The 13,997-nt window shown below is 40.4% G+C and overlaps 3 protein-coding genes across 3 annotated transcripts; 2 read left to right on the top strand and 1 right to left on the bottom strand.

The window, feature by feature from the left end:
- The first annotated feature begins 1,620 nt into the window (after positions 1 to 1,620).
- LOC123447818 (uncharacterized protein At4g08330, chloroplastic-like) lies at positions 1,621 to 3,616 on the top strand. The gene is made up of 2 exons (XM_045124504.1): positions 1,621 to 1,890; positions 3,268 to 3,616. Exons 1-2 carry the CDS (start codon positions 1,865 to 1,867, stop codon positions 3,614 to 3,616), a joined length of 375 nt encoding a protein of 124 aa, XP_044980439.1. The 5' UTR covers positions 1,621 to 1,864.
- An 18-nt stretch (positions 3,617 to 3,634) lies between these two features.
- Positions 3,635 to 5,041, top strand: LOC123447817 (F-box/LRR-repeat protein 12). Its single transcript, XM_045124503.1, has one exon. The coding sequence runs from the start codon at positions 3,635 to 3,637 to the stop codon at positions 4,793 to 4,795; it is 1,161 nt and encodes a 386-aa protein (XP_044980438.1). The 3' UTR covers positions 4,796 to 5,041.
- Positions 5,042 to 6,776: 1,735 nt separating this feature from the next.
- LOC123447816 (protein NLP2-like) lies at positions 6,777 to 13,361 on the bottom strand. The gene is made up of 6 exons (XM_045124502.1): positions 12,990 to 13,361; positions 11,770 to 12,607; positions 10,426 to 10,467; positions 9,602 to 10,336; positions 8,347 to 8,530; positions 6,777 to 8,175 (listed from the first exon to the last, which is right to left on the bottom strand). The coding sequence occupies exons 2-6, from the start codon at positions 12,544 to 12,546 to the stop codon at positions 7,184 to 7,186; spliced, it is 2,730 nt and encodes a 909-aa protein (XP_044980437.1). The 5' UTR covers positions 12,547 to 12,607; positions 12,990 to 13,361; the 3' UTR covers positions 6,777 to 7,183.
- Between the last annotated feature and the right edge of the window lie 636 nt (positions 13,362 to 13,997).

The raw sequence follows: 13,997 nt of genomic DNA, 5'->3' as shown, positions 1-13,997 counted from the left end.
GGCCCAAGCATGGAGGCTCTCGTGTCGGGCGTGAGGTGCTTCGTAGGCGAAGGCAAGAAGGCCATGAACGCATCATGTTGGACTACTTTGGACTTCCGGGTAGACCCCAGGTATTTCCTGAGCGTTACTTTCGCCGGCGGTTTCGGATGAGCACGAACTTGTTCCAATATATTTGCGGGGTAATTTGTCAATATGACAACTACTTCATGCAAAGAAGGAGTTGCACGGGCTTGTTGGGTCATAGCACATTGCAGAAGGTGACCGCAGCTATACGGATTATGGCTTATGGAATACCTGCTGATTTGGTAGATGATCATCTTGCAATGGCCGAGAGCACGACCATCTTCTGCTTGAGGCGGTTTGCAAAAGTAATTATCAAGTGCTTTGGCGAACAATACTTGAGAGCACCCAATGCTCAAGACACGGAGAGGCTTTTAGCGTTGAATGCTCAAAGAGGGTTCCCAGGGATGCTTAGCTCGGTTGATTGCATGCACTGGAGGTGGAAGAATTGTCCAGCGGCATGGCATGGGCAATTTACCGGACATGTCAAGGATCCAACCATCATACTTGAGGCTGTTGCAGACGAGGATACATGGTTTTGGCATGCCTATTTCGGTTTTCCGGGATCACTAAATGACATCAATGTGCTCAACAGATCTCCATTGTTTGCAAGCTTGGCCAATGGAGAAGCGCCAGAGATTGAGTATGAGTTGAATGGACACAAGTACACGAAGGGATATTATCTTGCAGATGAGATTTATCCACAGTGGGCAACATTTGTCAAGCCCATTCCTAACCCTCAAGGTAAGAAACAATCTCGTTTTCATAGTGCTCAAGCAGCCGTTAGAAAGGATGTGGAGAGGGCATTTGGAATTTTGCAAGCCTAATTTGCTATTGTTCGTGGACCGGCTAGGTTTTGGGACCAAAAAACCCTAGGGAGGATCATGACGGCTTGTGTTATTGCATAATATGATCATCGAGAACGAGCGTGGTCAAGATTTTGATCACCACTACGACTTTATGGGGCGGGTGGTGAATCCTCGTAGACGTTCTGACCGCGTGAGTCACTTCCTTCAAGTTCATCATGAAATTAGAGATGCAGATACTCATCGACAACTAAAAGAAGATCTCATCGAGGAGTGGTGGAAGTGGAATGGAGAACAAGATACTTGAGTTCGTATTTCGATTGTTAATTCGGTTTCGTTTAACATTTGTGTTTGATTTGATGAACATTGTGTTGTAATATGCACTATTTGTTTGACAATTTGAGAATTTTAATTTAACACGTTTGAATTGATTGTATTTGTGATTCGGTTGCATTTGCATAAATAGAACTAGAAGCACAAAGAATGGGCTATCAAGTTTTTGGGTATCCAAATATGGGTAAGCTTGAAAAGCAGAAAAAAAATTAGATACCCAAACCTTCTCTCTCCTCTACCCATAATGGTTTTGACTACCTAAAATATGGGTGTGCTCTTGGAGATGGTGTAACTGCGTTCAGAGTACCATTTACTACTACCCTCCCAACTCGGTCCACATGTAAAGGCTGACAACAAAAACTGATACTCCTACCTATCCTCCCAATTCCAATACGCGTCAGTGTTATCTCGGACGGAATCGCGAAGCAAATAGTCAACTGCGGGCCGAGTCGTCCTACACACGTCGGTTCGACGGGCAGTTCGTCCTCAGCCAAGCTGCCAAAATTGCCAAATCATCGCCCCCACCGCTTCCTTTCCCCCCTCCTCCGCCGCATCCCGTCCCCTCCCCCTCCCCTCGGCGACCGAAACAATGGCCGTCCTCCCTTCCACCTGACGCCCCAATCCATGAGAATCCCCGCGCCACAACCCGATCCTGCCGCCCCAGGATGTCCCTGCCCGATGTCGTGTACAGGTGACTGCCCTCATACCATCCACTCGCCCCGATTTGTCCGGTTAGGCGCGTCTTGGGTTGTTTTGTGCGGGAATCAGGGGCGGGTTCTTGGAGTCTCGGGCGGATTGGGGACGGGTTAGGCTCGCAGGTACCGGGCTGTTCCACGTACATGTCTCTGCTAGGTTCTTGGCTTTTTCGGATGAGTATATTTGGGTGTCTTAGTTTATGAATCAAGAACCTAGGATAAAGAATCCGTTGCCTACTGTACATAATTAGTTGGTGCAGAATCAACTCCCACTTCACTCGGATATCTCTGCTCGCGATAATGGACGCCTTTTGTTGTCTGATAAACAGAATTGTTGGTTTGCATATGCTTGTTCTGTGAATTGGGCTATCCATCCATGGCAACAGTTCTGATTATTATTTTTTGCGAGTAAGAATGGAATGTCTTATTTGTAGCTTGGTGGTAGTCAACTTTGTGCCATCAGGAATATTCACGGTGCTGGAGCTTTTGGAGCGCAATTAATTAATTGAAGGGTATAAGTAGAGATTCCATCTTTTTGGCGCGTTATTTGCTTTCTTCGGGATTCTCCTTGCATGATAATTTATTAATTTTCATATGCCGTGTTGCACGTGGACATGCTGACGTGAACAAATCAAACTTGAAACGTTTGTGTTGTCGCGGAGTTTTCCCTTTAAGCCTAGAACCACAATATAGCAGCCATCTACCAGTAGATACCACTAGGCATTACAATTGGTAGGTGGGGATTTTCCATGTTGTATTATAAGTAGATCGTAAGAGGCATCACTCAAGATTCTTTTTTCTGGTAAAGAATATTCTCGTTTTATTTTTTATTTTCTGAATTCAGGCTTTTTCCCTGGTTTGATTTGTTTTTGTTTTGTTTTCTGCAATAATAGATTCGTGATGTTTGATCCTAGTTACCTATATATTTACAACAGTTAAGTCTCTTGACTATCGCTGCATAGCAATGCCTTGCATTTCTGTGATTGTTCATCAATGTTGCAATAAAAATATTTTGTAGAGGAAACTTCCCAAGGCTTAAGAGTTGATACACATTGGATAAACCTGTTATTCATTACTATTGAGATAGATCATTTGTTCAATGCTTGAACAGCTTGCTCTTTCGCTTTTTTTGTAACATAATGTCACATAGTTCTTATTACTAACAGCTAAGCACCAGCTTAATCGTTTGACCTATTTTTTACCCAAGTATTATGCTTTACCTTTGTGGTGATGTAGTATTACATAAATCTTATCACTAACTATCTTTGGGAATTGGGATACTATGCCCCTTCTGTACAAAACATTTCTGGTACCGTATGGTTTTCCTTTTTTTCTGCATGAGTTTTTGACAATAATTACATGTCTATTGGCAGCTGTGGATCATGTGGATATGCTCTAAATCTTTCATCTTCTAACAGAAGCACATCTGACGTTGGATCCTCATACCAAAAATCTCTGAAGAAGGGTCTGATTTCATTCACTTCTGTTGATCTCAGCCGATTTACTCAGGTTGACGAGATATCTTGTTTTCCTTTCCTCACCTGGCGTAGCTACCGGCCGAAAACGAAACTTCTGTGCCGAAAATGTGGATCATCTATTGGCTATGGATATGGTGAGCCACCTGTATTGTGTAGCTTTGATCCAGCAAGTTCTTCCTCTGGTACATCCCAAAATTATTTGATAAAGATTCAGGCTCTCCAACTTTCAGACAGTACTCAATAATTGGTCAAGTGTCAAAATATGGAAAGAGAGACAATGGATAACAGCGTAGAAGGCTATATCAGTTGCCTTTCCGATGATTGCTTGCTTTCTATATTTAACAAGCTTGAAAATGAATCGGACAGGAATGCTTTTGGGTTAACTTGTAAGAATTGGTTCAAGGTTCGAAACATTGCTCGAAAATCGCTAATATTTCATTTCTCGTTTAATGCTAAAGTATATGAGGAGCATGCCCAGTGCCTTCCAAAGATGTTGGCTTGTTCTCCATATCTTAAGTTGATATCCCTTGCGGGGCTTAATGAACTGTCTGATTCAGCTCTGTACGAAGTGGGAGTTTCTGGAACATCCTTGGAGTCCCTCTCGTTGTACTCCTGTTCTGGTATAACAGATGATGGTCTAGCACAAGTATCAGTCAGATGTCCTAATTTGGTTATCGTGGAACTTTACCGCTGCTTAAATATCACAGATTTTGGTTTGGAAAGTCTTTCCCAGGGCTGTCATTCTTTGAAGAGTCTTAACCTTGGTTACTGCACAGGCATTTCAGATCGAGGGATTAGTTCAATCCTAAGGAATTGCCGAAACATTTGTGCACTCATCATATCACATTGCAGAGGTGTGTCTGGTGTTGGATTTAGAGGTTGCCCAAGTACACTTTCTTACCTAGAGGCCGAATCCTGCATGCTTTCTCCAGCGGGAATGCTAGACATATCGAGTGGTGGTGGACTCCAGTACATAAATCTGTATAATTTAAGGAGTTCAGCTGGGCTGGATTGCCTAGGTGGAGTTGGCAGTATGAAGAAACTCCGAGTTCTGAATCTGAGGATGTGCCGCTATCTTACTGATGATTCTGTGGTGGCAATAGCTAGTGGGTGCCCGTTGATCGAGGAGTGGAACCTTGCTGTCTGTCATGGCGTCCGCTTACCTGGTTGGTCGGCGATTGGATCGAACTGCAACAAGCTAAGAATTCTTCATGTGAACCGTTGCCGAAACATATGCGACCAAGGATTGCAGGCTCTCAAGGATGGATGCATGCGCCTTGAGGTCCTTCACATACATGGCTGTGGCAAGGTTACAACTAATGGTCTGGCACTATTTAGCATTGCTAGGCCCAGTGTGAAGCAAGTGGTGGATGAAGCAATGTCCATTGGCCCCTCAATTGAGGATTTATTCCGATTGCAGTGATCGGGAGCTCGGAAAGTTTAGCTAAAATTTCAAAGTTTTGACTTGAACAAGGTGCCAGCCCTTGTTGTCACTAGTGTGTTTGTCATTACAGCAAGTGATTAGTTCATTGCCGTCACTGTGTGCATTCTATTTGTTCCGGTTCATACTTATTTGGTTGATGATGTAAAGGATGTTGCAGATAGAATCATAACTATACAAATGAACTGTAAGAAGTCAGTTAGGTGCTATCGTTATTTGCATGTCCCAGCTCTGGTTTATGGATGTAAAAGTGTTCTCATGATATTTGATAACTAAATCTGTTGTCTTACTTTGGAAACCCTTGAAAGCTTAACAGGCATTTTCAAAACCATTGAAAGTTTAATGTGATAACTGTGCTCTTGCGTGACACCTATGTTTTGTAACCAGACTTCAGTTTTATATGTAGATAAATACTACTCCCTCCGTTTCTAAATAATTGTAGTTAGAGAGAACCAGACTACAATTATTTAGGAATGGAGGGAGTACCTCTGTTCACAAATGTAAGAATGTAAGACCATAATTTGTGAACAGAGGGAGAGTACACAAGAAAGAACCAGAAAGTGCTTCAGTTTTATATGTATATCTTTATCTTTACTCTTTACCTACTAATAAAGCAATCAGTGCTTCTATCGTACGTCATTAACATTACCCTTAAAGTTGATGAAAATTACGAACCAATGCCATTAATAAATGGAAAACGATTCGGTTTTTTTTCCTTAAATCGCCGCCGCTAGCTCCTGGTTCATCAAACTTTATGCCATTACACTACACAAGGGCGCTAGCCAGCGTATGTATCCCGTCCGGGAGACCTGGGTTCGACCCCAGGTACTTCCCATTTTTTTCTAGCCTTTTCTCAAACCTCAAATATTATATAGATTAAAGTATTTTTAAAAATATTCATATCTTTCAAACCTTTAACATGTTATTTTTTTCAGAAAGGCCATCTAGCAAAATTGTCGCTTAATTATCACCTTAACCCATTTGTCAATATCACATATAAATGATAAAAAAATATTCATGATTTTAAATATGTTTATGATTTTTAGAAAACGTTATGATTCTAAATTGTTCATGATTTCACGAAATTAAGAGTGATAGTGTATCTCAGTGATAGTGTACCCCAGGTACTTCCCATTTTTTTCTAGCCTTTTCTCAAACCTCAAATATTGTATAGATTAAAGTATTTTGAAAAATAATCATATCTTTCAAACCTTTAACATGTTAGTTTTTTCAGAAAGGCCATCTCGCAAAATTGTCGCTTAATTATCACCTTAACCCATTTGTCAATATCACATATAAATGATAAAAAAATATTCATGATTTTAAATATGTTTATGATTTTTAGAAAATGTTATGATTTCTAAATTGTTCATGATTTCATGAAATTAAGAGTGATAGTGTATCTCAGTGATGCAGTAAAATATGGTCATCTCCATTGAAAATTATGAAGAAAAAAATCCGGTCTGAGAGACCTGGGTTCGACCCCAGGTACTTCCCATTTTTTCTAGCCTTTTCTCAAACCTCAAATATTTTATAGATTAAAGTATTTTTAAAATTATTCATATCTTTCAAACCTTTAACATGTTATTTTTTTCAGAAAGGCCATCTCGCAAAATTATCGCTTAATTATCACCTTAACCCATTGTCAATATCACCTATAAATGATAAAAAATATATTCATGATTTTAAATTTGTTCATGATTTTTAGAAAATGTTATGATTTCTAAATTGTTCATGATTTCACGAAATTAAGAGTGATAGTGTATCTCAGTGATGCAGTAAAATATGGTCATCTCCATTAAAAATTATGAAAAAAAATCCGTTGCAACGCACGGGCCTTTTGCTAGTAAATAAATATATATAAGAACCAGAAGGTACTGACCAGAATTGTATAAAGGCAAATACTGATCACCATAACTCCAAATAAGCAACACTCATGAAATTGCCACATACAACATATCGATTTATAATTAGAACGTGATGTCTTAATAATTTCAGAAATAAAAAGTGCTCGTACAGTTAGGATACTGTTTTCCCCTTCTTTTTCGAAGTTTGCAGGTGTACAGTGTACTGCTATAATTCACTGGTAGAGGTACATCGCAAAATATGTGCACAGGTAGAGAAAAAGAGATGAACTAAAACTACCACAGCCAAAACTTGTCTGAGACCCAGAGTAGACTATTGTCCAAGATAGACGAAATCTTAAATAGGTGGATGAAAGAAATTCATTTTCCTCCCTTCCAAGAAAATATGAACACTGTTGAACAGCCTGGCAACGGATTATGTGGACATGTTTTGCCATACTATGTCACGACTCGCGAGTACATGTTATAGATCGTAACCAAGCTAAAGCCATGATGTGACCCTGACCTATCGACCGGATATTGAGCTACTACCTGAAGCAGCTCTAGTAGCACATGGAACATCTCGTACTTGAATTTTCACGATGCGTGACCCGGTGGTGTCTAGTACATCAAGGCATTCCTGGAGATCAGCATCGCTTGCTAAAATCACCCATTCATCCTCATCATCCTTGTACTTGAGCTGAAATGTGCCGACTGATAGCTTCAGCCTCTTCGCAATTTCTTCGAGCAGATTCTCGTATTTCATGGATGTTAGTAACTTCAACCTTACGGTATCATCCTTGTAAGCAGCCTTCACAACTATGCTCGCATTGCTTCCGTCAACTGATCGACTCTTAAAACATTTCTTCAAAGTCCCATCACTAGATGTACCGCCACTGGAGCAATCTGTCATGCTGGAAGAAGATGCCAGGCTTTGCTCAACAATTGTATTAGACTTGTCTGTTTCTATCTCAATTTTGCATTGCTGTGGCATAGAAATAGAATTCCCCAATACATTATTTTGCTCAGCTCCCTCAACCCACATATCCATACCATCAGCACAAATCATTTCTTTTCTAAGATATGAACCGTTTGACGCATCCTGACACAGTGGCCCTTTTGATGTTCTGCCAAAATGTGAATTTCGAGATAACCCTCCAGGATTCAGGTTAATATGAGTTCCACTCCTTTTCTCATTCTGTGCTTTGTGGGGTACAGCTTGCCCTAGATGTTCTCTTTGGTATGCATCATAATCAGGTTGGAACTTATGGCATTCAGTGGGCAGGGAATCAGAACTTCGATGTTCAGCATTCATCATTGAAGGCTCTTCGGTATGGGAAACAGATGAAACAATACATCCAGTGGCAGGATCATATTTTATCACTCCCTCCACTCCGTGTACAGTACTTATCACATTCTGAATCTTCTGTAGTGACCGATTTACCTTCTTTATCTTACGAGATGGCCACCTTGATATTCCATGCTGCCGGCATATCCTTTTCAGTGTTGTAGGACAAACTGCAAAGGAACAAAAGAATCCTGTAAGTTCCTGTACCTACGGCATCTTATGGTTACTTGGGTTTTTCTAATGGCGGTGTATTTGTTCAGATTCATCACCTAACTGAATAACAACCATTGATTTGTATAAAAATATACCAGCAAATGACAGTTACAGCATAAAGAACTTACCACCAATGCTCTTTGCAGCATCTTTTAAGCTGCCAGCAAAGTATTGCTGAAGGACTTTCAAGCTAACATTCTTCTCCGTTGAGCTGCGTATTTTCAGCCCATCAGATGTAGATTCAGTCAAGCTAACATTCTTCCCCGTTGAGCTGCAGTTTTCAAAATTTTCAGATGTAGTGCCAGGTTCAAACTGCAAAACAAATGAACTGAGATTAGACATTGATTTTAAATTTGTAGGGCATATTTAATGCTGAGATACCCTTACGTCATCAGCCTCCTGATCCAATCAGACTTTGATCCGCTAAGAGTTTGTCAGATATTTTACGAATGTATACAGTATCAAAACAGATTGAGATGAACCCCATAGAGAGTACTATCATAATGAAAACGAACAAAAGAGAAGAGATTTGGCGAGGCTGACCGTGAATTATTTAAACACAACCTCAGAAAGTACAAGGGTTGTCGCTCTCTCACAGCTATATCACCCCTTCAGGACCCTTGGATCTTTGTCCTATACAAGAATCTAGTGCTGAAGAAACCTAGTCTCTTATTCCGCCTTTCTATATTTTTTCAGAACAACACTATCCTCTCGCTTTAGTCTTGTATTACTTGATTGCTCAGATTGTGTTCCTATGGCCAGCATCGTCACGGTTCCCACTTGGCTACGGGGGACTCCATTTCTAGTAGGATTCCTCAAGGATTTCTTATATCACATGTGTTTGAATTCTAATTGGTTTGGATATAGTCACTGTTTCAAAAATATTTATTTAACATGACTATCACATTAGTTTCTGGAAAATATATAGCGGCACTCAGATATCTAGATCTGCATTATAAACCGGAAAGATGTTTGAACTTCTCAGCAACAAACACTTGATAAGATTCCAAATCAACATGAAGTAATCGCATACATGTTTTATGTTTGGGGCGCATTTTAGCTAAGCTCTACAAAACCTAAGAACACCTTCTGATGAACTATTAAAAGAAGATAAAGAGCTGACAAGATGATGCGGCAGGAACGGACATCTAGAACTATATTGCAGTACAATACATGGAAATGAGCCACTTCCTTTTTTTATTACCCGGGAAACCTATCCAGTAGTTTGTTGACCAAAATTTCTTTGCAGAGTTCCAACTTACAATTGCAAATCAATTGGACCTTTAGAAAAATATTAAGGACTGGAGCACAGAAAGCCTGGACTAATCAGAAGACAGAGAGGAGAGAAAAGAGGGAGATAAAAGTTGAGAATGAAAAAAGAACCTTAGCATATTTTGTATTCGCCAGTCGCTCAACACTGTTACTTATCTGATTTTCTAAAGGCACATTTATATTGACTTCACTGGATACATCAATTTGGTCACATGAACTAATAGAAACATCAGATGACGAGCATCTTATTCCTGATGGCATTGTTATGATGCTTTCCTTCAGTTCAGCATCTGAAACTGTTCTCAGACTACTGCATACTCTTTGCATGGTCATTGAGATGTCGTCAAGTAAGAGCTGTTGTTCTTCACGAACTTTGCATGTCAGTGGAAGGAAAAACTCTAACACATAGTCATCATTACCAGTGTATGCGCTACGCAACCTGATAGCAACTGCAGCATGAAGACCAAACTTACGGGCATGATGTGCCAGCGGATAATTGTGCATATCATACTCTCTCACATCAGGTGAGAAGAAGGGATTATTTGATAAAATTGCATTTCCAGGAACACCTTGTCCTTTCTCAAGGGGGTGTTCTGCACAGGCACGGAGAAAATCATGCATTCTCATGTCATTGATGTAACAGGCAGATTCTTGCACGCAAAGGACATCTTTGTTCCTCAGACCAAACTTTATAGCCTGGTCACCATACTCTGCTGACACATTCAAATTGCTGTTGGGACAAACTGGAATCCATGCAAGTGCCAAAGGTAGCATGTGTGTATGGCAAACAGCTTTGAGAACACCCGATATTTCCGTCAATACTGATTGCTGATTCTTAGTAAGGCTCTGCAACGTAGAGTATTGAGTTAAATTTCAAACATTATGTTTACACATGTCCTTTATGTGCTCGCCACAACAATAATACACATTGGTACCTGAGGATGTGTCCTTGCTTGCACAGTGCTCAAATGAACACACTGCAAGATCACAAATGTCACAGTTAATATTACGACAAATGCTTTAGGGTTACAGATTGTACGTGCACAGGCTTGGATTGGAACAGAAAATTAACACCCATCCGGAAACAAGTTCATGTATAGAAGTCCTAATTTCATCGGCTCATTTCCATGTTTCAACTGCGGATACTTTCAAATATATTTGTGGTAAATAAAAATAAATCTGTACCACATTACATACCATGGTGAATAATATTGGTGATTGGAGGGGGCAATAAATAATAAGTATAATAAAAAAAATCTAAACTTCTTAAAAGTCATTGGATTCAATCTAAATTGTTTGCTACTTCGACAAGAATCAACAGATGTGTAAGGAAGCTAAAGATCCTAAAACATCTTATGCTGAAACTTCCATATGAATAACCAACGGTAGCATTTTTTTTTCCTGGGTTGCACTTCCACTACTGTGATTTATGAGAAAAAGACTAAAGAAAAATTATTATAATGAACGAATGTTATATTTGTTCCGTAGTCTATTGAAAGTAGTGCCCCTAAGCAGATAACCTCTCTCAGTACAAAATATTGTTTCATAACTTTTTGAGTAATCTATTCCTCTGTTCCTAAATATAAGGCCTTTTAGAGATTTAAATATGGACTATATACGGAGCAAAATGAGTGAATCTACACGCTAAAATACGTCTATATACATTTGTATGTAGTCTGTATTGAAAATTCATTAAAAAGACTTATATTTAGGAACAGAGGGAGTAGTTCGCAAGTGAATAGAGTGCAAGGTGTACACCAATAATGGGGGTCCACTAAACACATGCTCCCTCCGTTCTAAAATAAGTGTCTCAACTTTGTACTAACTTTAGTATAAAGTTGTACTGAACTTGAGACTCTTATTTTGGGACGGAGGGAGTAGTATTTTTCTTATCAGGTGCACTAAAAGCACATCACCTCTCTTGATTACACAAACTTGATACCAACTTCATGCTTCAGTTCTACTATCTGCTTCATTTCATGATATTGTGCTTGTTTAGAATAACATATGATGAATCTGTAATGAACTGCAAGGAAAACAATGACGAAGCATTGATTTCAGCAGTAACAAAATTTGCATCTGGACAAATTGTATCAGGTTTTTCGACAACATAGTTCAATAAAAATAATACTGTACTGGAAGCAAGCAGTTAGATAAAAAGAAAAGGTAATCTTGAAACATGTAGTTTTTTTTTATATCATGCATTTCTTCAGAACTGTACTGCATAATTCCAAATATGAAGAAGAATTTTAGAAGCAGCGGAAGAAATCATCATTAACCTGCAGAGCATTAGAAAGATTGTCCATCTCTGAGCAAAAATTATCCTTTTCCTGTGTCATGACTACTTCCAACACAGCACAGCAAGAGCCGCCGCTTGAGTTGAAAACCGGCATGGCAAGGGATCCACGGACTTCATTGCGGATCGCATAGTCTACCCTCAAGAACTCCGAAGTGTTGTAGTACATCACGTTCGATGTCCACTCTGGCATACCGGATATGAAAACACGCCCAGGCAATCCAGGAAACAGACCAGGTCCTTCTGTGGCTGAGAACGTGAACTGCCTAGAGACTTCCCTGTACCCTGTGAGCCTCTCATCAAGCAAGAAAGGCTGGTCAGAGGTGGTCAGCACTTGGTGATCTCCATTCCTTACAGGGATCCAGACTTGCACAAGGACTGGTCCACCAGTTGATGCTTCTTTAAGCATGGCCAATGCCCTGAGCATCCTCTCCGTCAGGGAGACGCCGCCATAAACTGTCTTTGGGACAGTGGGAGCGCTCACGTTCATGACCTCATTAGAGGCTAAACTGACAGAGCAATCACTGCCATCAGTAATCGAAACATCACCTTGCTCCTCAGCAGCCACAGAAGGTGGTGAAGGTGAGATATATGTCACCGGCTGCGCAGGTGAAACACTGAAAGATGACAGGATACCGTCACTAAATGAAGGACCGGTGCCAAGCTCTGGGAAACTGTCAAGGCCATCAAACCCTGAGAGCATGAGCAGGTCCATGTCCGAGCCCCCATCGCTGTAATCCGGTGTCCCAATCTCATCCATGCCTGACCTTCCTCCTCCCAAGATAAATCTTTCTAAACCAAAACACAAAGAATTTCGATTCCTGCAGAGACATTTACTTTTAGCAACATCTAATGAAATAAATTGCTAGCATAAATCCTACTAATCTTTCCATTGTGCAGAATTTACACTTCCATCAACCCAGAAGGGAACAATTTTGCAGAATAAAGCACACATATGGCAACGACTAATATACATGAAGTGAGATTTCCCTTCCAAACCCTCGAAGAAAAAAGATTTCCCTTCCAAAAATAAGCGAGATTTCAGTATCATATATAGTACAAGAACTAGTCCTATTATTAATATTGAACAGTGCAGTTCTTGAAAAAAATGAAGGGAAAAGGGAATAATTTCACGCAGCGCAGCAGTTCTTCAGGAAAGCAAGCTCAAAACAGAAACTCTGGGTGGGTCATGTTTCCTCATACCTCGGGTAATTCTTGGACGAAGAAACCAGAATCCAGTCCAGGGGGGGATGGAGCGCTGGCGCTCGACCCTCGCGGCCTGATACCTAAGTAGCCGCGGAAGTGCGCATGAACCCCCAACACAAGCCTGTCACCATCATCGCCACTTATTTTTCTGTATAGAAAAAGAGAAGATTTTTGTAGCGCACGACAGGGAATAAACTAGTTCTATAGAAGCGGCAGGACCGCGATGGATTCAAAGAGTAGAGGTTAAGTGGTTGCTGGAGGAGATTCCCAAGATTCCCTCTCGCCGGGGGAAGAATCCGGCTGGTAGGGGAGGAACTCGGAACTCTTCTCCCCCTACCACTGCTCATCTGCTGTCCTTTTGCTCTCTGTTTGGTACTTGCGCATACATATTTCGGGCCATGTGCTCGTACTCTTCTGCTATTACAAACAGATACCCAGATTAATTATTTTCTCCTTGGCTTGTTTTTATGCTTGTACTTCCTCCATTTCAAAATATTTGTAGTTGGAAAATACTTCCTCCGTTTTAAAATATTTATAGTTAAAAAGTACTCCCTCCGTAAAAAAATATAAGAGCGTTTAGATTACTAAAGTAGTAATCTAAACACTCTTATATTTGTTTGCAAAGGTGGTACTAGTCTAGTTCTCTCCAATTACAAGTATTTGGTACAGAGAAAGTAGATGTCAATATACTATATCTAAATAATAGCCTTCACTATCTAATTTTCCTGGTTTCTGGTGAAGCCACGACGTTATTGAATCCCTTCATGCTTTTCCTCTTGGTTCGTATGTACGCGTTTATGGACATGTTGGGTGAGGGGGTAAGGATGATTTGAAAGGATTTAGGATGGACCCGCATTGTGTGACATAACAAACACGTGTCTCGACATTCTCGAATCAACCCCACTTATGGCATGGGTTTGGAGACTATCAAACTCCTTATGTCCCCAAATACACCCGCATGTGTGACTGGACACGAGTCGTACATACGGGTGGAGGGATTGTAGG

This window comes from Hordeum vulgare, chromosome 4H (genome assembly GCF_904849725.1).
Source record: "Hordeum vulgare subsp. vulgare chromosome 4H, MorexV3_pseudomolecules_assembly, whole genome shotgun sequence".
Lineage (NCBI taxonomy): Eukaryota > Viridiplantae > Streptophyta > Magnoliopsida > Poales > Poaceae > Hordeum > Hordeum vulgare.
This window is presented reverse-complemented; position numbering and strand designations above follow the sequence as displayed.